The following is a 27,976-nucleotide window of genomic DNA, read 5'->3' on the forward strand; positions in this document are numbered from 1 at the left end:
TAATCCTTCCCAAACAGCTCCACCAACTGGAGACCAGGAGTTAAAATATATGAGGCTATGGGGCCCACTCTCATTCAGACCACCACAGTAAATTATATCTCGGTTTTAAAATGACTAATACAAATTAACAGACAAGTAGAACCTTCTATGTGTGCCTTTGAATTTGTGGGTAAAAATGCCCCTAGGGGTGACCTAGGCATAAATGGCCACTTTGTGCCAAGATGGTAACAGAAAAAGGAGACAGAAAGTTCTATGTCTGTCTTAGAGAGGGCTCTGAGGGAACATGACTGATAGAATGAATATATATTAAAAGGGAGTTACTAGACTGACTTACAGAATGGAGCCCCAGAAGTCCAACAATGGCTGCCTCATGCTTGAAAGCTTGAGAGGCTGGTATTGGTTCCACTCATGAGTCTGGATGTCTCAGTCTGGCGCTGGATTCCAGAGAACTCTTGGAAAGCTCCTTATCTTCAGTCTACGCCGGAATCTCAAAGAAGGTGGTTCTAAAACCAGCAAAGGAATGCCTCAGTAACAGAGTAGATGGACTTGCCAGTGAGAGAGAGGGAAGTCAGGCAAAAGGAAAGCTTCCTTCTTCCATGTTCTTTGGTCAGGGCTCCCACCAGGAGTTGAAGCACAGATTAGGTGGTGTCTTCCTGCTTCAAATAAGCTGATTAAGAAAATCCCTCATGAAAGTACCCAGCCAGCAACTTCTTTTTTTATTTAATTCCACATGCAGTCCATCGCCGGAAATTTTCTCAGGTCCCAAGTTCCTCCATTCCTGCCTGGCCCTACCTACCCACAGCCGCTTATAAAATAATCATTCAGAGGCTTAAAATTAATTACCAATTGCATGGCCTATGGTAGGCTTCTTGCTAGTTAGCTCTTATAACTTAACCCATTTCTATTAATCTATATGTTGCCACGTAGCAGTGGCATTACCGGTCTGCTGACATCTTGCTGCTCCTTCTGCGGCAGGCTGGCATATCTCCTCTCCTTTCCTCTCTCTGTTTATCTGCTTTGGATTTCCCGCCTGCCTCTAAGCTGCCGCAGCTAGGTTGACAACCAGAATTAGCCATCACAATGTCTAACCACAATGCTTCGTTGTGTTATCACTGTATTTCCACACAGACAAGGGAGGGGGTCTGTGAGCATAAGAGGAATGATAAGTTCCAGACAAGATGACACAAACACACCTTGTCCTTTCTCACACACTGAAAGCAGCAATAAGTCAGTGTGAAATGGATGGGGCAAAGCTTTGAGGAGTCTTACAAGGAAATGATATGAGGCAAACAAAAACAAGAGGACCCGAATTCTAAATCCCACCAAACTTGGGGTGAAATTCTCAGTTTTCCTATGCTATTTCCTAGACCAGGACCGAGTCATTCCAAAGTTGTACTCTGGTACACTGGAGAGTTCTAAGATATACAATCTGGTTCTTGACTGTTCTATTGTGTGTCAATATTCACCCATCTCCACAGTAGCAAAGCAACCATGACAGTGATAGTGCCTAGGACAACTGATACCTAAACCTGAATCTATGGACCCATACCCTGTAGCCAGAAGAGTGGCAGTCCAAAAAGCTGGGGAAACTATCACTATTTTTTCATTTCTTATATCCTAATGCTTGGTCTCAGATACACACACACACACACACACACACACACACAGAGAGAGAGAGAGAGAGAGAGAGAGAGAGAGAGAGAGAGAGAGAGAGACATGGGGCAGGGCATGGACACAGCCAAGAGAGGTGGGTGGTGCACTAACCCCAGGGTTTAAAAGAAAAATTCATCGACATCTATGTCCCTAGTCTTCCTCTCTCTGGGACTTGCATCATGAAGTTGGATTTGCCAATGGCTTCCTAGGCTTCTATTGAAATGATCACATGATTCTTATCTCTATGTCTCTTTATATGATTTGTCACTTTTATTGATTTTTGTGTATTGAACCATCCCTGCATCTTGAGGACAAAGCCAATTTGATCTTTTTGATACATGCTTGTGTTTGGCTTGTAGGTATTTTATTGAGGAATTTTGGAACTATGCTTAACAGAAAACAGTTTGGGGTGTTTTTGTTGTGTTTTATAAACAGAGTTAGGGAGCTGAAGACCTGGTTTATGCCTTTGACCTGGAATTCGTCTTCTATGCCTATAATTGAAGATGTTATTTTCTAATAGTCCAATAGTTCCTGCATGTTCCTTTCATGTCTTTCATTTTCTTTAATATTCTTTGCTTGAGTTGCCTAGTTCCTCTACTTTATCTTCAAGTTCTGATGTCCTCTCTTCCACTCGATTTGTTCTCCTTGCAAGGCTTTCCCCCTAGTTTTCTAAACGAGTTTTTGAGTTTTTCAATTCCATCTTTACATCAGCTTGAGTTCTCATCAATATTTCTATCTCTTTACTAGATTTTGTTTTCAAATCCTGAAATGTTTTTATCATTTCATTTAGCTTTATATTTGTCTTTCTTGGACATCATGCAGGCATTTATCGGTACCCTATTGAGTTTGTTTGTGTCTTCTTTGGATTCTATTCATTCTTTGACCGAGTTTATGATTGTTCTTATAAATTCTGTATTCCAGGGTTTGTCTAGGAAATTCTCATCAGAAAATATTTATGTGGGATCAATGGGTTTAGGGGTGCATGCTGTTTGGTCTTTAATACTGTTTGTGTTTTTACAACATGACTTGGGCACATAGACTTTGCTCTTTGTGTGTCTGATGTAAGATTCTACCCTGCCTCTTGCTTGGCTGGTGCCAAAGTTGCACACCAAGAGGCAGGCCTGGGAGCATCGAGATGGTACAGACAGGACTTGTTATTGGGGCACTCACAGGAAAAGCAGTGTGTACAAGCCAGGCCTTGGCGTGTGGAGATGGCATGGGCAGGCTTGGTTCTAGGCAGGATCACTAGGGGTCAGTGGATCCTAGTAAGTTCTTCTTAATGATAACTTTAAATGTAACTAGGCTCAATTACTCACTGAAAAGACCCAGACTAGCCAGCAGAATTAAGAAATGAGAAGTGTGGCGGGTAGATGGCTCAGCAGGGAAAGGTGCCTACCACCAAGCCTTATCACGTGAGCTCAAGCCCCAGACTCCACATGGTGGAAGGAAAGAACAGACTTGTGCAAACTGTCCTCTGACCTCCACACCTCTATCACCACATCCTTGCACACACTAGATAAATAAATAGGAAACAGATTGCTTTCAAAGAAACAAGAACCAACTCCCTGCTGTCTCCAAGAAACACACTTAGCTAGCAAAGATGCCCAAAAACTGGGTGTCTGAACATGGAAATCAAATTGGCAAGCAAGTGGAAACTGTAAACAAGCAGGCATAGCTCTTCTTGTGGCTGATAAAATAGACTTCAAACTAAAGCTAATCAGAAAAGATAAAGAAGACCACTATGTATTAATAAATGGAGCAATGGAATACAAAAATACAATTATAAATATTTATGCAGAGTATCAAAGCTCCTGATTCCATAAAACAAGCACTACAAGGCATAAAAGATCACTTTGTTCCTGACATAATTAAAGTGGTAAATGTCAATGTCCTGCTCATATTCAGATACTTCTTCTAAATCTAAAGTCAGCAGAAAAACTTCAGAACTAATTTACATAAGAAATCAATTGGATTTAACAATATCTACAGGGTTATTTTATTTTATCTGACAAATAGGGAATACACATTCTTCTCAGTAGCAAATGAAACCTTCTCCAAAACTGACCCCATCATAGGCCACAAGACAAGGCTTAAAGAGAGAGAGAGAGAGAGAGAGAGAGAGAATTCTTTAGGGCACAGTGGAATAAATGTAGAAGTCAGCAGCAAGGGAGACTTCAGAAATGCCATGTGGACATAACATAAGCCAAACAACTTGGATTCTGTCATCTATGTTGGTTATATTTTTAGCAGAAAAAAAAAATCTATTCATCTATCAACCCATGAGATGGAGGGTGGACTGTGGAATCTGAGATTTGAGCTCTAGAAAGGCCAGCAAAAAGAGAGGGAGAGGAAGGGAAGAAATGAGAGCGAGAGACAGACAGACACAGAGACAGAAAAACAGGCCCCTGAAGCTCTCAGGGAGGAACTGGTTGGTTCCGGGGGCAAACCAACTGGGTGAAAAATGCTCTCCGATTGTCTTTGCTTCTAGATTCCTTGGCCAAGGAAAGAATGTGTCCTATTGATGTCAGTGTGAAGAGCACCAGCATTGTGCCAGCAAACTGGAGACATCGAGTGTAAACAGGTTATCATTTGGAACAAGGAGACAAGGCCTCTGCCCTGTGAGCTGGTACCCACTAGAGGACAAAACTTCACCTTTAAGATTTGTCCAGGTGGGGACACTGGCTGCTCTTCCAGAGGTCCTGAGTTCAATTCCCAGCAACCACATGGTGGCTCACAACCATCTGTAATGAGATCTGGCACCAGATATAGACAGAACACTATAGACAATAAATAAATCTTTAAAAAAAAATTGTCCAGGTGATTAGGCAAACACACAAATGAACTCTGACTTCCTGTCCACCAGACAACCTATATCTAAGAGTGGGTCCCTCCATCCACACCACAAATCTGCTTCATCCTACACTCAAGGCTTGCAGCCTACTTTATGTCAGAGAGCTGGTAAGGGAAGAACTGAGCCAGCAGTACCTGTGTGTGTACTCTGAACCTTTCCCCAGCCTTTCTTACTATTCCTGGCATTGTGACCTTGGTTAACAGTGAGATACTGAGCAGATGGGAACTGCCTTTACCTAACGGAGGGAGACAGACAGCTGTCCCCCAGATAGGTTACATGGGCACTGTGTGGGCATCTGAGTAGAAAGCTTCACAGCTGGGGGAGAAAATGTCACACCCAAGACTACTGTACTAAACAGAAGCACCCATCTGGAGAGGGATTCCCCCAGAAGTACTGACTTTTCTACAGAACATGCCTCAGCCTTCTCTCCAGAAGCCTGCCACCTGCCTCCAAATTGTCTGGACAGCACTGCCTCTGAGGGTCCCCAGCCTCTAGGATCTGGATTTCCAATGCCATCTTCTCCATCCACTCTCTCCAGCCACCTTCTCTTCCACACGTCAGAATTCCACCAACTTCAACATACGCTTGCCAAGGCCAACACTGTCTCTTCTGGGCCCACCCCGCCTTTTCCAGACAAAGCAACTCTCTAAGGCGTTGTTCTCAACCTTCCTAATGATGTGACCCTTTTTAATGCAATCCCTCGTGTTGTGGTGACTCCCAACCATAAAATGATTTCTGTTGTTACTTCATAACTGTAATTTGCTACTCTTATGAATCATAATGTAAATATGTGAGTTTTCCAATGGTCTTAGGCAACCCCTGTGCAAGTGTAGTTTGACCCCCAGACCCACAGATTGAGAGCCTCCGCTCTAGGAAAACACACGCACAAACTATTACTAGTCTCCCTCTGCTGACCTTGCAGTTCTGTGAGACTCAAATACCACAACCCCTCTAGAGCTTGTCCTGACCACCTGAACAGGCCTGTTCTTCCTCTGTTAGGATACCAACACGCTTTCGAGGCCCCTCTGCTCTCTCTGTGGCCATGCTACCCATGAGCCTTTGGTCTCTGCTGATATCCCCTGGACTGCCTGTCTCTGTGGCTGGTACATGCTTCATTGATGCTCTTTGGGTAAGTCACCTGCAATGCTATTGGTGGCAATGATTTGGGGCAGTTAAAAGTCTGGGATATGTAACTCTGGGAAGCTCACTGAGAAGGTGACCTGAGGGAAGGACAATTAGGCTTCCTGTCCCCACCCACTTACCCTGGGGGTAATTCTCAAGTTTTAGGCTGAGTGACTCTGAGTCCTACATACTAGGTCTCCAACATTACCTGCCCTCGGGCGTCTGATCCTTCCATTCAGAGACCAGTAGTGAGTGATCAGTAAGGATGACAGTCACATTCCTAGGGACATCTGGAGCCAATGCCTGCTGTCTACAGTGCTAAGAACTTGAGGTTCTCTGCTTGCTTGATGTGTTAGTTTGAATGTAATTGGCCCCATAATCTCATAGGCAGTGGCACTATTAGGAGGTGTGGCTTTGTTGGAATGGGTATGGCCTTGTTGGAAGAAGTGTGTCACTGTGGGGGCGGGCTTTGAGGTTTTCTATGCTGAGGATACCATCCAATGTCTCAGTTGACTTCCTGTTGCCTGCAAGATGTAGGGCTCTCAGCTACTCCTCCCTCACCATGTCTGCCTGCATGCCTCCATGCTCCCCACCATGATGATAATGGACTAAACCTCTGAACGGTAAGCCACCACCTCAATCAAATGTTTTCCTTGTAAGAGTTGCGTGGTGGAGGTGTCTCTTCACAGCAATAGAAACCCTAAGGCACTTGGCCAGCCCTGAGCAGAAGTGGAACATGATGCACAAAGGTGTCCAACTTTTGTGCACGATGGGCTCCAATAAGGAGTCTGTGTCCGTCAAGTAAAAAATGCAGCTGGCAGCTGGAATCCAATTGTAATCAGGTCAGTGGGTGGGGCTCTGTTCGGAGATGGTGCAACGCCTGCCCATTGTCATTATTCACAATTGAATGCCAAGCACCTTCATTAGGGAAGAACACACCTTCCCCACTGCACACCTTGTTCATAGCCACCGACACCAGTTTTAAAGTCTGACATAATTAACTAACATGTCACAAAAATTACATTTTGTCCCATCTAAATCCTTCCTGCAATAATTATTTTCAGGGGAGGAGGTGCCCTAAAGTTTCGTCAAAAGAAAACAGCTAAATATTAAAACAAAATTCTTCTCATGTCAGTGCCACTAACGTACTTGGCTGGTGCAAGATTTCAGGATAAAGCTGAGGACAGTCGACAGAAAACACTTTCAGGAATCCATCCTGTGAAAACGCTGCCATGCCTGTAAATTCAGGCGGAGACCTGGAGCTTTGGCGCCCCCTAGGAGTCCCACTTGGAACAAGCGCCCATTTCTCAAACTGCAAGCAAGGTTCTTTCCTTGTGAAGAGAACCAAACTAAAGACTTTTTATCTTGTCCAAGAAGCCATTCCTTCTAGGCGTCCCCTGCCTCCTAGCCTGACGATAAGACTGGGTAAAAATGCTACACTGACCACTGACCAGACTGGTTCTGTGTGTAACACTGTAGCAAACAGAGGGGAGGCCTGCCATATCTAGAATCATTTTTGATACCGAACCTTGTTCTAATTTTGGAGTCAAGGTCTCTGTGGTTATTGAAAGAACAATTGTAAACCCGGGGGATTTTTTTTTTTCAATTTTCCAATGAAATCAGAGGCACTATTCTTGGGTGTTAATACACGGGAGAAAAAGAGGGACAATTAGGGTAGTTTGGGGTAGACAATGTTAAAGTCTAGCCACAACCTGAGCACTATGGGGAAGAAATAATGCGAAAATGGGGATGCTGTGCCTTGGCCGGCTACCACGGAACCCAAGCCTCACGTTTCTGATCTTTGATTTTTTTCCCCCTTTGTAAAAGCCCAAATTTTAGCATTGTCATTTAATAACACGGGAGAACTAAATTTAAAACAAATCATTTTTAAAGGACTATAAATAGATGGAAAGAGAGCCACAAATACAGGGAGACACGAAGACACATGGGTGGATGGATGTCAGCTTCACTAGAAACTGCATGATGGACGGAAGGATGTATGGAGAAGTCGTCTTAGTTTGCCTCCTACAGAAAATTGCATAGGTCTCCCCAAAGACAACTTCTGCAGCGCCTGTTGTAAACACTCTGTTCAAGGGCATCAGGAAAGTCTCCTTGCACATCGCTCTCTCACAAGTTCCCACCACTCATACACAAACTATTAAAAAAGAAAAGGCGGAGGGAAAAAAAGCCGTGAGGTTTGTCAACTCAATCCTGGACCACCAGCGTCCTCTGTTGGTCACTTACGGAAGGAGCGCTTATGCTTTGGAGCGGCCCACACAAGAGAAAGTAGATAGTGGGAACTCCAGAGAGCTAGTGCACCGGGGAATTTCAACTCGGCGTTCAGAGTGCGCGGGCTAGCAGTTAACTCCAGTCTGTACTGGGGCGTATCAGAGAGAATTTAGTACAGGCGTGCAACGATGACTTCAAAAATGGTTCTGAAAATTTTTCGTTTTAGGGGTTGCTTGGCTATTTATTAATCATGGTTCAGCGGCACCCGCTTCAGTGTCTCCGAAGATGTAACCGCTAACTAAAAAGAATCCCCAAATAAGAACTGGTGGAACTGCATTTCTTTCAAAAAAAAACAAAAAAACAAAAACAAAACACCTTCCCGTAAGGACGCTCTCACGGCTCATTCGACTAACTGGGGAAGCGTGGCGAAGTAAGAGTCACGACCGCTTTGAAAAGCAAATCTTGAGAGCCCACACGACTGTCACGTTCGGTTGTTCAGTGCGAGACTCTGGAGGCTCAAGTGGCCAACGGTGCAGATTTAAATATGATCCGCGCGTTCTCGCTGGGAAATGCAGCATGCTCTACATGAGGCACTCAATTGCAGAAACTTTGCGAAGTACAAAGGAGTTGAATGAGCCCGCCAGCTTCCCAGACATAAATCAGAGCAGGAGGGCCACCTAAACCCGGCATCCAGGGGGAGGGGCTGCAGCGTCCTGCGTGCCAAGTTGGCTGGGAGTCATTTCATTAGGGGGAATCAGAGGCCCTCAAGTGACTGGGACGCAAAAGACAGCAAGGTGGCCCGGGAAAGAAGGGGTGGCCGAGTGCAGGGCGTGCGCACTCGGAGCAGGTGCCCAGTAAAGACACGCGCGGCGCGCCCCCGTCCTTGGTCCCGCTTCCCGGGGAGGCGCGGGCCCTGGAGCCGAGCCTGCGCCGGCCCCCCCCCCCACCCGCGCCGTTCCGGGGCGTGTCCTCGCCACCCCAGCTTCTATATATCGGCCTGCGCGCCGGGGCTGCCCAGATGCGAGCTAGCGCGGCTGCTGGACGCTGAGGACCTGCTGCTCGCTCCGCGCATCCCGCAGCCTCGTCCCGCGTGCTCCACTCCGCTGCCGTCCGCCGATCCGCAGTCCCTCCGCCCGGCGCCATGCATCCCGCGCGCCCCGCGCTCTGGGCGGCTGCGCTCACCGCACTCACTCTGCTCCGCGGGCCGCCGGTGGCACGAGCCGGCGCGGGCGCGGTGGGCGCGGGCCCCGTGGTGCGCTGCGAACCGTGCGACGCGCGCGCTCTGGCCCAGTGCGCGCCTCCGCCCACCGCGCCCGCGTGCACGGAGCTGGTGCGCGAACCGGGCTGCGGCTGCTGCTTGACTTGCGCGCTGCGCGAAGGCGACGCGTGCGGCGTCTACACCGAGCGCTGCGGCACCGGCCTCCGCTGCCAGCCGCGGCCCGCGGAGCAGTACCCGCTGAAGGCGCTGCTGAACGGCCGCGGGTTCTGCGCCAACGCCAGCGCCACCGGCAGCCTGAGCGCCTACCTGCCCTCCCAGCCCGCTCCAGGTAAGCAGTTCGCACCACGTGCGCCGAGCGCACTCCCTGGCACCCGGCGCGGGCGGCGGGCAGGCAGAGCCTGTGGCTTCAGAGGCTTGGCGTGGCTCATCCAGAAGGTGTTAGTGGCGAGACGGGCCCTGGGAGGCGGAGGGGGTCCCCGCGGCCATCGCTCCACTTGCTTGCTTCTCAAAGTGCAGCTTTCTTGTAAGTTGCAAAATGCTGTGCAGGAAAACGGGTAAATTTCCGTGGCAAGACAAAAGAATACCGAGGTAGACTGCCAGAGGACGGATCCCGGTCATTGGAGAGTCTCGCTGAGCGCAGATGCCTGGGTTTGGGCTCTGTAGCCCAACTGTAGACCCGAGTTTCCATTCCCCACAGTCGGGAAGTCGTCTGTCTATCCCAGGAAAACATGAGCATGGGAATCCGGGATCGGGTCAGGACCAGGAAGGTTTGTTGGTAGGCACTTGAAAAAATACTAACATTTTTGCACGGGCTGAGGAGTTCGGGGATCATGTCCCAGGTACGTGGAATGCAGGCAGTGCAGATCTAGGCGGTTTCCCTGCTGAAGCAGAGACTAAAAATGCTACCCAGGAATGTCTCCCTTGCTAATCCAATGCAGAATGAGTGGGGTGCAGCGGAAGCAGCTCCTGAAAGGAAAATCGCAAATGCTTGGCAGTTACCCCTCCTGGGGCTGGTCCTATCAAGCAGGCGGCCATTCTAAGGGCATCGCGTTGTTCCCTTAGGGAGAAAAAAAAAAAAAAAAAGACTTAAATGGATTTGGCAGCTGTTGCTCGAAATGTCCAGCATTCTTAGCCAGTCTCAGCTTAGTTATGTGAGTCAAGTCCTTGCCCAGCACAGATGAAGGCTAGAATTCTCGGGTTTCCCCACATCAGGCAGGCAGATGGTGCGGCGCAAGCCCCTGGGACCACGGCTAGCTGGACCGACGGTCCCTTTATGGTTTCTGTGGCTGCAGAGCTACACTCCCAGGTACAGGCAGGTCCTGGATTATTCATCCCTGAGAAGCACCGGGTTCCTGGCAAAGCAAGACTCCAGTTGTTTCGCTGACTCAAGTCAAAAGCAGAATTAGGCTGTTTGCCTTGTGTGTCTTTGACTTCTAGTGCATTCAGTGGTATCCCAGAAGTGAGCCTAAGAAATGCCAACATTGCTGTTTTCAGTTAGGCTTAACGACCACTTCAGTAAGCACCATCGAAGCGCTATAGTATATATTGATGTGAGCTTTAATTATAAAAGAAAGAGTTCAGTGGTTTCTAATATCCACGGGGGTGGGGGAGGGAATGATAAGTCTATGACACAATTCACAATTACCTTTTTAAGTTGAACCGTATTCTCCCCTAATCGGCGGTCTAAGGTTAACAAACAAACTCAAAAAAAAAAAAAAGGAAGTTTAAGAAATTACTTCAGCTTCTTGGAAGACAAATGCAAATACTTTTATTTGTATATTAGCATTTCCTCTGCCATGTACTTCCAAAAAGAAAAACCATTAAGATTAAAGAAAATTGAAACCAAGCCTCTGCCAGGTGCTGGTCTAGACCCTGGGAATTTGTGTTTGAGGAGGCACAGAATTCATTGAGGGCTTTGCAGCTGGACTCCAGGAGCTATTTGGTAGGTGAGAAACTGAAGCCCGAGGGCAATAGGGTCTCCCTGGGGTCCTGAAGGTCCATTGCTCTAGACGGTGGACTCTGCACCCTCTGGCAATTTCCAGAGAGTGAAGCATTTGCTTCTCTTGGCCTAGAGCCAGAGACTTGTGTCTTTTCCATGGGCAGGATGCCCCAGCCTGGCATTTCCTGAGAGGCAAAAGAAAGAAAGGAAGGAAGGAAGGAAGGAAGGAAGGAAGGAAGGAAGGAAGGAAGGAAGAAAGAAAGAAAGAAAGAAAGAAAGAGAAAGAGAAAGAAAGAGAGAGGCCAGCTGGAGCCCCACACCGCACCTTGCACCCAAACAGAATAAATTCGGAACTAGATTGGAGAGCCAGCTTGACCTTCCTGCTAGGAGAGTTATTAATTCATGGGAGTGAAGGAACTCTGTAGCCAGGGCCTGAAGGTTGACCCTGAAGATTTGGAGTTCAGAGCTGGGCATCGTCGGGGGCTGATCATCTGGCTTTGGGTCCCCATGGGGCTCTTACTACAAGTTGGAGTGGCGAAGTCTGGCTTCCTGTCTAGTCACAAATCTAGTCACATTCATAAGATCCCAATTAATCTATTAGCCTTCCAGCACCGGGATCAGTTGGGGCCTTCCCCCTTAGTACGTTGGAGTATGGATGAGGCCCCTCCCAAAGGGAGCTTTCTTTTCACCTCCCAACCCCTCTCCAAGGTAGTAAGTGCACCTTGGCACCTAGAGGTCTAAGCTGTGGGCAGTACTTTGGTGCTATCTCCATTCTGTGTGCTCACTGCTGAGGGGGATGAGAAAGGTTTACCCAAGAAAGTGCCCCTCCCACACATTACACAAAGTCTGTGCGGACCTTGAAACTGAAAGATAGACAGAAATAAACCTCTCTATCATGCCCACAAGATTCTGCAGGCCCCTGAACTGAGTGAGATACTTCACACGAAACCAGAGTTCACAGCAAGCCTGAGTGAGAATGTCAGAATCCCCAGTGTGATGATGCCACTGGGTGGGGATTTTTTTTTTTTTCACATTGCCCCACCCCCAGCAGCTGTGCCCAGGGCTGAGAGGACCACATTTGGAATCTCCTGTGAGTTTTCTGGTCGGCTCCATAGCAGCATTCCATGGTGCATGACTGCCCCCTGCTGGTGACGGGTGGAGCTGGCTGCTTTCTCATCTGTTGAAGGGCTTCATAAGCATCCACTGCTTTCACTTGGCGCTGTGTAGTAAAACCACATGGCAGAGTAACTTTCTAACAGGTGACTTCCCGAAGTAAAGCAGTCGGGGTGCAATGGGTAGTATTCTAGAATGCTTTATCCAGTTGCCTTTTTCTTCACTTATTAAGAATTGTTGAATGACTTTGTCTTTTAGGTGTGACCTGGTCCTGAAAAGATTATTATTCCATGGCCAATAATGATCATTTCCTTATCCCCATGTTCTTTTCCAGGAAATGCCAGTGAATCTGAGGAGGACCACAATGCTGGGAGTGTGGAAAGTCAGGCTGTCCCCAGCACACACAGAGTGACTGATTCCAAGTTCCATCCACTCCATGCGAAGATGGATGTCATCAAAAAAGGCCATGCCAGGGACAGCCAGCGTTACAAAGTTGACTATGAGTCACAGAGCACAGACACCCAGAACTTCTCCTCTGAGTCTAAGCGGGAGACAGAATACGTGAGACCTTTTCCTCTTGTTGGGGGGGGGGGGGCACTTGAAAGAAACACCCCAAGACAGTCTTCATGCAGCAAGTCCCAGGGGTCCTAGCTGATGAATGGGCAGCTTCTCTCTTCCAGGCCCCACCTCCTATGTCAGAGACCCTTGGAAGGTTCAGGCTGAAGTGTACTAGGAAAGTGTGTGGTGGGCCCTGCAGTTAAGGAACAGACTTCCCATAAGATGGCTTGATTTTATTCAGTGGACTTCCTGAAGCCTACTGGCCTGTTCTTAGATCACTTTCCACAATCTTAGTCGAACCCTTGGGAGAGCAGAAGACACAGGAAGTGATGATGGTTGGCATCCTCCCGGGACCTTCTCGCTGACCCGAGCAGAATGTCCTAGAGAGGCATGTCACAGGTTCCTTCTGGGATGGTCCTGTGGCCACTGGGAGATTGTCAAAACAGTAATTGTGTCCTCAGGGTCCCTGCCGCAGAGAAATGGAAGACACCCTGAATCATCTGAAGTTCCTCAATGTGTTGAGTCCCAGAGGTGTCCACATCCCAAACTGTGACAAGAAGGGGTTCTATAAGAAGAAGCAGGTGAGTGGGGTCCCCAGGATGTTTTCTCCATTGGCCCAGTGGGGAATCAGCCTCAGTTTGCAGGAGCCTCAACCAGTGTGGCCCCCTTCTGAGACACTTACGCACCACCTAGTGGCTATATTTTAGGTAGCTTTCTAACTAGGTAGTTCACATGACTCCAGGAGACAGACGTAAACAATGCTCACCAGAACATGTCCACATTCCAGTGTTGTCAGGTAGTCTGCATCAGGGAGCCTGAGCCTCTACACTGTCCATTGACTAGCTCAGCACACTTCCACTCATGCATAACCAGAGATAAGGCTGGACGTGAGGTCTGAATGATCCAGCCTGACAGCCAGCCATAAGGCGAAGAAAGCTCAGCCACCCCTCCAACTTCCGCAGAGAGGTTAGAGCACACACAGGCATGCATGGATATACACCCCCACCTACACATGGGTGGCTCTTTAGGAGTCGTGACCATCATAATTTTACCTCAGGCCAGTTGAACACTGGGTAACCACTTTGGACCCTGCTTACCAGCTTCCACATGGTGTCTTGGTTAGGGTTTCTATTGCTGTGAAAAGCATCGTGAGTAAAAGCAGTCGGAGGAGGTTTCACTTACACTTTCATAACATGGTCCATCCCTGAAGAAAGTCACAGCAGGAACTGTAGCAAAGCCGTGGAGGAGTGCTGCTTACTAGCTTGCTCCCCATGGGTTGCTCAGCCTGCTCTCTTATAGCACCCAGGACTCCCTGCCAAGGGGTGGCCCTGTCCATGGAGCTAGGCCCTCCCCCACCAATCAACCATCAAGAAAATGCACCACAGGCTCATCCACTTGTCAGTCTGGTGGGGACATTTTCTCAGCTGAGGTTCCCTCTTCCCCCACGACTATAGCTTATGTCAAGTTGACGTAAAACTAGCCAATGCGTGCCGTACCAATGCGTGTGGTACCGATGACCTGGTCTTGTGTCTCCCTCCCTCAGTGCCGCCCATCCAAAGGCAGAAAGCGGGGCTTCTGCTGGTGCGTGGACAAGTACGGACAGCCCTTGCCTGGCTATGACACCAAGGGCAGAGATGACGTGCACTGCCTCAGCGTGCAGAGCCAGTAGATGCCGCCCACTGTGCCACGTAAGCCACTGGTTCAGGTCCCCCGGGGGCAGCTCGCTCTGAAAGTGATAGAGAATCCCGAGAATTGCTAGGGGCAGCTATGGCCACCAGGTGTCCACCCCTCACCCTGGGTGGGCTCATTGGCCCAGGAGCTGCAGCTAGGCCCCAAAGAGAGGAAGACAAAGTGGGAAGGAGGTCCCTACCCAACCACACACTCAAGGCCAGGGTCAGTGTGGCTTCAAAGATACCTATTCTAAAATAACTTAAAATATACACTTTTTTTTTTCAAGACAGTATTTCTCTGTGTAGCCCTGGCTGTCTTGGGACTCACTTTCTAGATCAGGCTGGCCTTGGACTCACAGAGAGCCATGTTCCTCTACCTCCCCAGTGCTAGGATTAAAGGGGTGCACTACCACAGGCCCACACTCTTTCATATGCAAACACTGAAGATACTCCTTTTTTAAGTAAAACTCTAATCTGCAGAAATTCTGTGGTTTGCATTCATGGGGGAATGAAGCAGTTATGAGAAAGAATAAACATGCTATGTTTTCCCGAGACAATATTAATAGACAGAAAAATATTCAGTTTTAGTTAATTTTTTTTTTCTTGTAAGTTGGAAAAGTAATTCTAATTGGGGGGGGGGGTGACACTTTTTAACAATGAAAGTATCTTACAGTGTTCTTTGATTGGTTAAGAAAGAATAGACTGAGGCCCCACCCCTTTCGCACAGTGCCACTCTGAGTGCTTGGGGGCTGAGTGAAAGGCTGAGTCCTTAGGATTTTAGAGGTAGTTATTTCAATGTATGTCTTACTCTTTTTTTTTTTTTTTTTTTTTTTTTTTTTTAGTTGATGTGGAACTCAAATACGCCTTATTTTGCACAAAAGACTGCCAACAACATGATCAGCAGCTGGCTACAGCCTTGACTTATATTTCTTTTTTTGTGGTGAACTGATTAAAAAACAAAAAAACCAAAGTTTAGACAGATTTTTGAAATGCCTCTGGTTGTTTAAATAGTAAGCTTGATCATCTTTCTACTCTCCGGTAGTCAACAAAATAGCAGTTTGAATTTTCCAGTTGCTTCCTATGACAACACTCACGTACTCCAGGCCGCGCGGATGCCCTCTCCCCGCTAACCCACCCACCCAACACAGGGCTTCAATGCTACTGGCCCTCTGCCTTCCTGACTTCAGAGGTTCTGTTGCCGATACAGAAAAATCCTCTTTCCATTCCCTGTAAATGAGTGCAGGCACTGTGGAGAAAGGGGAAACCCCTAACCAAGTCACCAGGACATCTGGACACATACTCCTGAGGCTCATGGCCCTTAGGGTGTCATCTCTGAACCAAGGGCCTGGCCCATTATCTGCAAGTGACCTGACTTACCTGGGAACTGTGCGAGAGAATAAGTGAAATCTCTCTTATTAAAACTGACCAGGAATGTTCTAAGGCACTCTGGGAGCCCATAAAAACAAGGACAAGGACCTTCCTTTGTCAGGAGATGGTCCCCAGGTGTGAGGAGCAGTGAGTGTCAGCCTCCAAGTTTAGAGATGGCACAAATAATGGTACAGTTAGTTCTTCAGATGATTTCAAAAAAAACTGTTTTCTTATCCAACTTCTCAAAATAACATTTGTTGTTGTGGGGCGGGGGTGGATGGGGGGGAGGAGGCGTGGCAAGCGGGTTTTTGTTTGTTTTTTGTTTGTTTTAAGAAAAAAGTTTATTTTCATCTTTCCCCTCCCTCCTATCTAAACAGGAAAGAGGGATGGCTTGTCGGAGAGCCAGGCAAGACCACCTAGAGAGTCATCCGTTCGTTGATCTTAAGGTCCTTCTCAGACTTTCTTTATAATTCACACATATATGCAGATAAAATACATTCGTAATTGTTAACAGTGTATATGACATAGCCCAAATATAATAGAATCTGTACTAGATAATCCTAGGTAAAATGTTAGAGATGCTAGGTGATGTAACCCCAGGCACACCCCAAGACAGGAGCCCATGTCTGGAGGCTGGGCTGTTCTCCCCAAGGCCAAGGCCAAGGGGGTCTGGCAAGAGAGAGTGCAAGGAGACTGCATTGCATCCCATGGGGTGGACATGTGCTGTACAGAGCTTGTCTTGAGAGCTCAAAGGAATCTCAAGACATTCTGCCTGCCTATCAGCTTTTCTTTATTTTTTTAATTAAGTTTTTGGGGGAAAAATGTATTTTTGAAAAGTTTGTCTTGCAATGTATTTATAAATAGTAAATAAAGTTTTTATCATTTAAAAAAATGCCCGGCTCCTTTTGTTTGCTTCTGGGTCTTGAGTCACTGGCAAGATTACTCTGTGAGGGTTGAATCTTCTAGACATAGTAGAAGATGTCATGAACATTACTGGACACAGCTGAGTCCATCTCTAACAAAAGAATCTCAGTGGGACAGTTGCTGTGACCTTCTCTGACATCCATGAAGCATCAGGCCACAAACAGAGGAATATCTAGATCCACTAGGTTGTGTGGCTGGTTATTATGATCTAGACAGTTAGAGTAGGCTGTCTCCATGACAATCTGGTCCTTGCCGCTCCAGTTGGGGCCCAGGTCTTCAGAGAAGCTTCCCCAGGTACATGATGTGAATGATAAGATGGGCACATCCTACAGGTCACTAGCCTTTCTGCTACTAGGTGCTTGGAGAAGAGAAGTGAACTGAATCCAGAAAAGGAGGAGAGCCCCCGAAGGATGCTTGGAGGGCTCCTGGTACTTCAGTCCCTCTCTGGCTTTAGCACAACTATCCCTTGCCAAAATAATTTCAAGTACATCCTGGGACCATGGCATCAAACCATATACAGTAATTGCCTGTTTAGGGTCATGTTTAAAGTCATCCAGCAGACATCCTAAGTGATCACAGAGTTGGATACAACAAACAGTAAATTGGTTCTATGAGTGTTTGGAGATCTGGGGGTGTACAGTATGACCACAGGGTGGGGACCAAGAAAATCAGAGGGCAGTACGCTGATTGACACTTCGACAATGGAGAGAGCACACTGAACTCACTTGGGGTGGAGGGACAGCATACACTGGCCACCAAGTGCCCTGAAGCCAGATCCAGAGTGCATCATCCTCGTGTTTGAGCCTCTAGGAATACAGGACAGAAACTTAGCAGGCCCTTTGGTGCCATGGCAGAAGTGTGAGCCACGTGGTGATGCTTCTTCATAAGCTCACTGGGCTAACCTCCCTGGACCTACCAGTTCACACACCCTTCTTTGCCCTCACCCCGTCACCTCTGACCTGTCCATGCTTGTGATGGTCATTTCCTCATATCAACTCGACCGGGCCACGATGTGGACAAAGTTAACATCATTTCAGGTATATCTGTGAGTGTCTCCAGATGAGATGCGCACACTGACGCCCTGACACCCACCACCACACACATTAGCTGCACATCGTGCCATCTGTCCAGAGTCTGAATAAGACAAACTGGGGAGGATTCAAGCCAATTCTTCCTTCCTACCTGGCATTTAGCTTCTCTGGCCCTTAAAGTAGAAATTGCACCATCAAGTCCCCGGTGTTCAGGTCTTCAGCCTCATAAAGCTGTGGTAGATGTTGGAACTTCTCAGCCTTCCCTAGCACATGAACCAATTCTTCACAATGAATCTCCATTGACAAGTAAGTGAGCAGATAGATGATGGATGGAATGATTGACAGATGGAATTCAAAGTCAGACGAATAGATGGTTGAAGAGGAAGTGCTGGGTACCATATAGAGAGATGGTTGATAAGTGATAGATTGGTCGAGCTAAGGAGACGGCTTGGGGGCAGAACACTTGCCTTGTAAGTATGAGGCCCTGAGTTCATTTGCCATGTAAGAGATAAAGAGCTAGAGGGACAGATGACAGATAGTTAAATAACAATGGAAGATAGGTCACAGACAGATGTGTGTACCCTACCTACTGGCTCTGGCTCTGCAGCAAAGGTAATAATACTTTGAGCAAGTCCTCTTTAAATGTTCTAAGCCCTTCAAGGACTCATGCCTGCCTGCTTTTCCTCTTGCTCTTTCTTCATCTGCTGCTTCTCCCAACCTCCCAGCTAGACACTCCTCTGACTCTCAGCCTTCTCCTCCACTGCCCTCCACCCTCCTAGGAGTCAGCCATCACCAATCCTAAAGTTGCTGTGCCCAGTGACCTTCACACATAGGGAAACGGGAGATGTCTGGTTCCCTGGAGCAGGGGCAGTGAAGAAGCCTCAGCTTCCCTTTCAGACATCAGTAGACAGGGCTGGAGGCAGCCTGAGTGGAATAACCTGAGACGGACGAAACGCTGTGGAAGGATGGGGAGCAGCCAGAGGCCAGGAACCGTCAGCAGGGGGAGGGACAAACATCAGGCAAGATGGCTTCTGACGGGCCACCTGGGTCAGTTTCGAGAAATGGGCAATGGAGGGATGGAGAAGACAGCTGGGGCTGGGGCTTTGGCCTGGAAACTAGAGGGAGGAGTATGTGCTGCTGACCAGCTGTGGCCAAGGTGGATGGTGACTCCGAGAGGCTGAGAAGGCTCAAGAATGAAAGCAATCCAAAAACTGGACATGGTGGCCCAAGGCACTTCGAAGCCTGGGGCCGGGGAATTGCTGTGACTTCTAGACCAGCCTGGGCTACACAGTAAGACCCTGTCTCAAAAGTACAAGAAGCCAGTGACTACTTGTCTGTACCTGTATTTCAGCTAGAGGAAACCTGGACCTATTAATAAGCTGAAGGGTGTTAAGGAGGGGTGAGGCTGAGGACTCTGAGGAGAAAGAGATGGGCTGAGAGGGGAGGGGATCTCTAGTGTGACCCAGACAGGGGCCTGATGCTGCTTGAAAATAGGGCCACACGATCAAAGCACCATCTATCACACTGTCTATCCCCAAAGCAGACTCAGAGTCAGGTGTAGGCGAAAGATAAAGAGATCGCAGGAACAAAGATGGGGCTGGGACTCCACAGGGACAGCAGGACTTCCAGGTAGAGTATTTATTCCAGATGTGCATTTAAAAACAAACCAGATGCAGGTTTCTACATTTAGCTTTGATTACATAGTCAACATCTTAACTTTCTTGGCAAATGGGTATCAGACACAGATCTGTGGATGCAGAGAGGAGACGCTGGCTAATTTTCCTCCTTAAACCCGCTGGGAAACTCTCTACCTCACACTGACTTGTTCTAGGCAGTATCACTCTGCCCTTTCAAAACAGAAGAAATGGACTTTGGAATAGCTGAGATGTAGTATTTACATATATGGTGAAGAGAAGTGCTTTATGATATATAAATTAATATAGCACAAGTAACTGTGTAGAAAAACGTAAACTTACAGTGAATAAATATGAACCAACACATACCATCAAGCAGTATGTGGAGTATAAAAAGTAGTTCCTGGATATATACATATACACATATATAAAATGGTGTGCTCCAGAGTATAAATACACTATATACTTAAATATTTGGTGTGAGAGAACATGTGTGGAAGTCTTCACTTTTGTACATTGAAATACTGGTGGCAGTTGGGGTCCCCTCTGGTCTCCAGAGACCCAGGGATCTTCTTCCCATTCCATGGATAGACACACCAGCAGAGCCCCGCTTCTCCATCCAGGGATGTCTCACACTGTAAAGACAGGACCAAGGTTAGGAGCAGCAGGTGGTGGGAGCTCTGGCCACCCTGTCCCTGAGTGAGGCTGAGCACTGCACAGCCACCTACTAGCTAAGACTCAGCAATGTCAATGCCCTTCTGACAAAATGGAGACACTTGCTGTGTGGCACATGGGATAATGGTCTCACACACTTGTTCAATGGTACAGTGTTTTCACAATTATCTGCTTCATGGCCTTGATGGCAAAGGAGCCCAGGAATGGATCTCTTTGATTAACCACCTCGATCACTAAACTGGGCCTGAGTGTTTTCCGAATGAAATCCCAGAACCTGAACTTCTCTGAGTCCTAAAGAATCCTTAAAATTAAGTCTTGACTTGTTGGATCCCATTTATTACTGGGCATAGCACAAAGCCCTACTGTATGGTACTACAGAGTTTGTTTTTATTTGTGGGAAGACAGAAAGCGGGATGTCTGTCTCCTACATTGACTGTGTCCCATTCCGCTAGGTGCAAGGCACTGAAACCTGAGTGTCAGCATTTGGAGCACTCATCTCTGTTAATATGAGTGAAGATGCTCCTCCTTACGGCTCAGGTGCTCCTCACTCATCACACTAATGGCTGAAGTGCCCCTCATCCACCACACAGCTCTTTCTAAGGACTACCTTCTCCCAACTGTGCAGGGAGGGATCTCATGTAAAAAGGCCATCCATGTTGTGTACTTGAGCCAGGAAATCATTTGACGTAAAAACCGTGAGACTTTACTGAATGTGGAAGGGCAGAGCTAGCGTATAAGAAGAAGCAGCAAAACCACCTACCTGTTTGCTGTGATAAAATCCATTCTTGTTGCAGTTTGGCAGATAAAATTTGTAGATCTCATCCCCTGCTTTCTGTTGAGCTGCAGCTAATCTCTCTAGCACTTTATAGAGTTCTCGTTGGCAGGGCTCCTAGAAGAATCATTTTATATTAGCACGAATACAAGAACCGAGATTTATCATTTTAGACAATGACTGGGACATCTAGGGATGTGGGTCAAACATATGCTGTCCCCGGGTCTTGTTTCCCATTTGTGGGCGGGACAAGTTGGTCTTAGGCTTGAGCTGTGAGGGTAAAGGTGGGAACACCATCCACATCCTCACTGGGTGGTATTGTTTTTAAAGACCTGCTTAGCAACATCCTGGCAAGAACCTAGCCAATGCTATACAATGCTTCCCAACCCCTGCCATCTACTGAGTAATTTGGGCACCTGCACTCTGATAGGAATGACAGTGGGCTCAATCTCTGTTTGTGGAATTTAGCATCAGAAATACCTAGATTTTCAAACAACTGTCTTTGCAATTAACATATGCCACGTTGATTGTGGAGCAGGGCACTCATTTGGATAGCTTGAGATCAGAATGAGATTTCTTACACTTTCCATAATTTCCAGATGAAATTGGAAGCGTCCCTAAAAATGTTCATCCTTTCACTTCATTGAGTATACTTTTTTAAAGGCTTCTGTAAGTTATCTCTAACTTTGGTTCTCTGTCGCCCCCAAGTGATCAAATTAAAACCAGCCATTAAACTAGAGAAGTTCTTGCTGGATTGAGAACTGGAGGCTGGAAAAATCATGGGGCTGCACGGTGGCAACAATTGCTGAATGCACTTAGGGACAACAGAAGCTTAGACTGAAAATGGCCAATTTCATGCTCTGTGTATTTTGCCATATTTTTTAAGGAGGCGAAAATACAGGAAGGATGGGAGTAGTTGCTCCTCTATGCTCAGCTTCAGTATGCTCAGTGCCTTTCAGAAATTCTCTAGACCAACATCTTCACTTGGAGATGAGCCTCAGGGTCCACGTGGAGGGCTTACCTTCCACTTCTTGAGGTCAGCGATCTCTCGGGCACGGATGCTGTTGTAGGTGCTGATGGCGTTCCACAGGATGGGCCGGTCCTCGCTGGAGGGGGCCATCAAGTGGAAGCGCTCCAGTAGCTGCTCCTCTGTCATCTCTGGGCTCCCGGGAAGCTCACCCTCCGGGGCTACAGTAGCCTTTGCCTCTGCAAAGCAAGCACCGCAAATCCATGAGGCTCTCCTCTCCACTCCACAAAAAGAGTCTCATAAGACCCCAGGAACAGGTGTAATTCATCAGAAGCAAGGTCTAGAATACAGGCTTCCTTACCCAGAGTACCACCCTCCTCTCTCCTGGGAATCATGCTTTCCCACACACTGTCACCTCTGTGCATCCACTCACAGAGGAGGACATCATTAGACACCTTGCAGACAGAGCCTGGAAAGGCTCACAGGGAAAAACAATGGAGGAGCCCCACCCGCTGCTGGGGATGGGGCGGGGGTCCATTTCAGAGGACCTCTGGGGTACCTCTGGGGTAGCTTTAATTTTATTTACTCCAAAGGGTCACATGCTTGCAGTACAGCTTCCCATCAGAGTATGGAACCACGGGGCTCCTCCACACCCACACAGGACGTGCATGTAGCCCAGATGGGGAGATAGGGGCTGGAGCAGAGGAAGAGGCATTTCCCAAGCTTCCTACTACAAACAAACCAATGCTTAAATTCAGGAAAGAACCTGATTGTCAGATTCCTAGCAGGCAACATACACATCAAACACTGTTTGTCTATAGCAATGAATGGAAGCGAAGGTTTCAGGCCTAAATTTTCACATTATGTTCTGTAAACATCTGGGAAGCACATACTGCGTGGCAGGATATATGCTACAAAGGACATTGCAAACCTCCTGGGGGGCAGCGGGAGGGCTTCCATCCTAAACCTTCCTGGACCCTTGAGCCACTGAACTGCCAAGGGCAGGACCCCCAGGAGGAGGCATTATGTGCTTGGGCAAGCACCCCACCCTCCTGGCAGCTCCATTGCTCCCTTCACCCCACTGAGACACCAAGTGCTACTAGTCTGTGAACGTTCTTCCCAGCTCTCCACTAAGCAATGGGCACTTGGACCACCCTTCCTAGGAAACACACACACACACACACACACACACACACACACACACACACATTCACATACCCCACAAGAGCAAGCAATGATGGGCCTCAATGGGTGATTTGTTTGCCAATCACAGCTGAAAGCTTTTAGTGGGCCTGGAGTGTCTTTGTCCCACCCAGGATAGGCTCGGGATAGGCCATGGATGGCCTAGGCAGTATGTGTGTGTCCCAGCCAAGAGATCTAGAGGTAGAGAGGGGCTGCAGTACCTTCGCGATCGGAGCTGGACAAAGTTCTTGTGGCGGGGGCAGCAGGCTCTGGTACACAGGCTCCCTGGCCGCGGGTGAGGGCATGCAGGGGACGAGGTTCTCCTGGCAGGGCACGGCAGCTGAGTCCCTGGGCGCAGCGAGCCGTGGCCACACCGCAGGCGGCACCCAGTGGCAAGGCACATGTCGGGCAGCAGCCACAGCCGGCAGGCCGGGAAATCTCGGGGCACGAAGCGGGCACGGGTGGACAGAGCCCCAGCCTCTCAGCAGTGCAGGGCGCACAGCGCCACGGCTGGGGGGTTCCAGTGGCCACACCAGCATGGAAGGCTAGGAGGATCAGGAACCGCCAAGGAACAACAGCGAGGAACTCAGGCATCGCAACCCAGCGCAGCCAGCAGTGGATGAGACCTTGTAGGCAGGCAGCAGTGGCCCCGTGCTCACAACTCTCTGGGCAGGTGGTAGTGACAACGGTGGTCACAGCTCTCTGGGCAGATGGCCGTGTGAGGTGTTCACTGCTCGCTGGTTGTGTAGTGGCAGGCAGTGGACGATGCTGGCTGGTGGTAGCCAGAGCCTTATGAAGGGCTGGCTGAGAGGCACAGGTTAATGATTGTCGGGGAATCGTGCTAGGATCCCCGTGTTCAAAATAAGTTTGTTTTGCTTGTGAGCTCTGCGCAAACCGTGGGTGGAGCGGGGAAGGGATCATAGTTTCCTATGTTTGTCCTGTTGTGATGAACTAGGACAGGAGCTGAAGTCCAATTCTAACGGCAAGATGGTAGCCAGATGGGGGAGGGCACTTGTTTTTGTTCAAGGGGCATCAAAGACCTAGCCGACCAGGTTCTTCAAGTGGACTCTAGGCGAGCCTAAGAGACTAAGAAAGGACAGGTTAGGCCAGGAAGGCTTCAGGCCCCAAAGTGGGGGACAGAAGTGGGATTCTCCCTAACAAAGCCCACAGTTGTTTCTCCTTCATGCAGAGAAGCCCCTAAGGAAAGAAATCCATAGTTCGTCTCAGGACTAAACGGGCTTCAACTCCAAAAGCACAATGGCCCCTCCAAAGAGGAGAAAGGCCCAGGGCCTCAGGAACCTGTTCTGTGTGGCTGTGAAGTCAGACCCAAGCCAACTCTAACAGTCTAACGGTCTAGCTTGGATGAGATGCTTATCAGTGATCAAGTATGACAGCTTTCTTTGACCCATTTTTCATTCTTTTCTACTACAAGGAAAACTTAGAAACCTTCAAGGACAATCAGAAATGGAACCCACCCTTGAAGCTCCCCCAAACCTCCCAGAGTAAACTGATCAGCACCCCCTTTGCCTCTGAGAGTCTTCCATGTACCAGGTCCAGATTCCACCTCCCACCCACCTTCACCTCTGCCTCCTGACGCAGATGCTAACTCAGAACAAACAGCCTCTAGCGGTGGTTTGGATCTTCTTGTTAGCCCTCCATGGTACTGGTTTGGGTAGTTTGCAAACTACCCAAGTGTTCTACCACCGCTCATATACCAGTCCAGCCCTTCAAGGTCTTTAAGAGTGGTATTTCAGACCTGAGGCCTTAGAGACCTCAACGTTAGCCCCTGGCTCATTGAAGACAAAGATTGCAGGAGATTCCAGGCCAAGGTCACAGAGACTGCCCTGGAACGTCCTGGACAAAAACTCACATCCCTGTTACCCAGCAGTTCATGACTGCTCCCTGTATTTGAGCCTTGGGGAAATGGGCTTCTGGGTGATTTGACTAAAGCACTCCAAACACATGTCCACTGATGCATCACTACTAACAGTCATTCTTCCGCTCAAAGGAACCAGTGCAGGCGCCCTGCCACGGAGCAGATATGAGGGGAGATGTCAATGGTGACTGACTGGCTCATGAATTCTAAGTACAGCCAAAGCCCTGATAGATAAGAAGTATAACGCCAAGGGCCAGAAAAATGGGCCTGTGGGTCACAGTGAGTAGCAGAACCCTTGACCAGAGAGAGGACTCAAGGGGTGGGGGCTGAGGAACGGGGGGGAGGGCAGTGCCAGTAAAAGGGTGAGGGAGAGTCCCTGGAGGGGTGGAGGATTTCGGAACTCAACTCCACCACACACCAATAGGCAACAGGTGCAGGCTGATCGTTCACATCCAACCACAGAAACACCCTTCTGGACTCGCCAGAGAGGGACAGGGGAGGTGTACCAGCTTCTGGTGCTGCTACTGCACTGCCGTGGACATCACTGAAGGAGCTGGCTGGGAAGAGAAAGGGAGTCTGAAGCCAGACGTCAGAGGTCTGGGCAAACCCATGGCTGCAGATGATGAGATCTCACTCCAAAGCTGGCCCCCACACAGCCCAAATGCCCACAGTCAGACAGAGAATTCTGTTTCCTAATGGGAAACCTTTCTGATAAAGGCACTTTTCAATGAAGGAAAAACCTCCATACTAAGAAACATTGGGAGGGTGGGACATATGCCACCGCCAATGCACAAGAGCAGCTGTGCCTCTCAATGTATTGAATGTCTTGAGAAGAACGCAGCACAGTGGGCAGGATGACTACTGGGCAGGGCATGATTTAGAAGCCCGAGGACACGTTGGTTCTTCCTATGACCTTCCTTAGCCTTCTGAAGCTATACCATGTGCTTATGCTATATAAAGTATAATTGCACTGGGCTGCAGATATAGGTGAGGGACAGAGGCTTCTCCATAGGCACAAGGCCCTGTGTTTGGATTCCCCAGGCCTGAAAGAAAGAATATGGAATTACTCTGATACCCATCTCCCGGCTCCCTGGCCTCATAAAAGTGACTGAATTTTGCAAAGCCGGCTTTTGTTCAACTTGGACCCTCCCAGAGAAACGCCGCTGGATCAACATCTGCCATAGCGACTGGAGTAAGATCAGGCGACAAGCCTGCTCCTAGACACTCACAATCTCATGAGTGTGTCTCTCATGACTTTTGTTTGTCAATTTATTTGTTTGAAACAGGATTTCACTACACAGTCGAGACTGGGCCCAAACACATAGCAATTCTCCTGCCTTCGTTTCCTAGATACTAGGATCATAATAGTGTGCTCCCATGCCCAGCTAAGCCTTCCCCCCTGCTGGAAGAAACTGATCAAATGATTCCCATTTTAAAACATTTTTATTTTAAATTAACATTCATTTTTTAAAAGAGTTTATTTCTGATTGTGTGTATGGCAGAAGGGTTTGTTTGCATGTGAGTTCAGGTGCCCTTTGAGTCCTGAAGAGGGTGTCAGATCCTCCTGGAGTTCCAGGTGGTTGTGAGCCACCCGACATGGGTGCTGGGAACTGAATTCAGGTCCTCTGCAAGAACAGTACACCATATCTCTCCAGCCCCTAACGTTTAATTATAAGTTATTTTAAATGAGTAGCTTGAATGGAAGTCCCTAAATAATTTTACTTCTGGAAGGGGAATTTGCGCTCTGAAGTTTCCCTTTGACTGTCTCAACTTGTAATATCACTGTCCACACCTGAAATGCTTCCTAAATGAAACACAGGGAAGGCAAAACACTGGCAAATATTTGGGACTGTGTGCCAGGCGGGAGCCAGGGCCCTGAGTAGTTTATTCTGCTGTGTACTTGCCCAACATGCATCCAGTTGTCCCATTGCTGCTCTTGTACATAGTGGCTCTTCTTTCTCTCCAATGATCGATTCCCAAATGTTTCCATTGCTTAGCTCACAGGCACACACACCAAACAGCCACCAAATGCCACTTTGACTCCCAACTCTGTCAACACAAAGGAAGCCAGCTCCCCATCCCACCCCCGGGCCCATGTAGACAGCCAGTTTCACTGGCCTGTGCTGCATGGGGTAGGGTGACTAGCCCTTCTCCTGAGTCACAGCCTGACTCAGCCACCTCTCTTGCCTAGCTCTAATCCTGAACCTGGGAAACCCGCTCGTTTTCCAATGAGATGCCCCCCTCACTTAGTCATTGTGAACAATTCAATTTCATTTCTACATTCTAGCTCTGCATTTTCACTCTGGAATTTCCATTGTCCCTTTAACTTTATGTCTTTGTCCACAGTGTTTCGTCTCCCCCAGAGGCTGTCCTTCAAGACTCCTGTGTCTTCACATGGCAGATGACCCACACTTCCTCCCTGTTAGAATTCCTAGCCACTCCTCCAGCTACATGACCGACTGCCTAAGATGCTTAGTCATCCTAGGGCTTTACATCCTACCTAATCTGTGCACTGTGTGATCACCCTGCATGATCATGTAATCTGCGTGCAGTGTGGTCACGTAATCTATGCGCATGTGTTGCATAGCTACATCAACCCATATGCACATGTGGGGGACCTATAAAAGCGAGTTTCACCTATTCCTCCCCCACCCCTTTCCTGCATGGTCATTCTGTAGGCCTATGCACACCCCTTCTGCTCCCTTCCCTTAATAAACTCTTATAGTGGGTTTTGTTTTACCTCATGGCTTTTCTCATATGGTAAACAGTGCCGCTTAATAAATAACCCTCCCAGCTTCTTAGATGTCTGTTCCTTGAGCATCTGTCTGCAGGCCTTTCCTCACCACACCAGTGGAGCAGAGAGAACTGTCTTCTGGGTGAGGAGGACAGAGTCGGGCAGAGGAAGAAGGGGTGATGTCCCAAACAGAGTCACAGTCTAGCATGCTCACAGCCCAGCAAGCTGGTAGTCTATGGAGGGTTCCTAAGTTCATCCTGTGCTGCCTGTGGCAGGAAGGAAGAGAGCATCCAGGATGTCTGGATATTTCAAGGACAAGGCGATGCCACTGCTGGTCTTGTGGAGGAAAGAGAGATCCTCCAAGCAGCAAAGGTTGGGGCGCCATGACAGAGAGAGATAGCAGAAGTGAGACAAGCCACCAAGCTCAGTGTGGCCAGAGAAGAGCCAGCAATTCTCTCT

The 27,976-nt window shown here is 48.3% G+C and overlaps 2 protein-coding genes across 2 annotated transcripts; one reads left to right on the top strand and one right to left on the bottom strand.

Moving 5' to 3' along the window:
- Positions 1–8,888: 8,888 nt before the first annotated feature.
- Igfbp3 (insulin like growth factor binding protein 3) lies at positions 8,889–16,581 on the top strand. The gene is made up of 5 exons (XM_036201011.1): positions 8,889–9,402; positions 12,461–12,687; positions 13,146–13,265; positions 14,228–14,372; positions 15,197–16,581. Exons 1-4 carry the CDS (start codon positions 8,997–8,999, stop codon positions 14,351–14,353), a joined length of 879 nt encoding a protein of 292 aa, XP_036056904.1. The 5' UTR covers positions 8,889–8,996; the 3' UTR covers positions 14,354–14,372; positions 15,197–16,581.
- Positions 16,582–19,323: 2,742 nt separating this feature from the next.
- Igfbp1 (insulin like growth factor binding protein 1) lies at positions 19,324–23,979 on the bottom strand. The gene is made up of 4 exons (XM_036201526.1): positions 23,129–23,979; positions 21,780–21,964; positions 20,747–20,875; positions 19,324–19,946 (listed from the first exon to the last, which is right to left on the bottom strand). Exons 1-4 carry the CDS (start codon positions 23,826–23,828, stop codon positions 19,815–19,817), a joined length of 1,146 nt encoding a protein of 381 aa, XP_036057419.1. The 5' UTR covers positions 23,829–23,979; the 3' UTR covers positions 19,324–19,814.
- Positions 23,980–27,976: the final 3,997 nt, after the last annotated feature.

Source organism: Onychomys torridus, chromosome 10 (genome assembly GCF_903995425.1).
Source record: "Onychomys torridus chromosome 10, mOncTor1.1, whole genome shotgun sequence".
Taxonomy (NCBI): domain Eukaryota; kingdom Metazoa; phylum Chordata; class Mammalia; order Rodentia; family Cricetidae; genus Onychomys; species Onychomys torridus.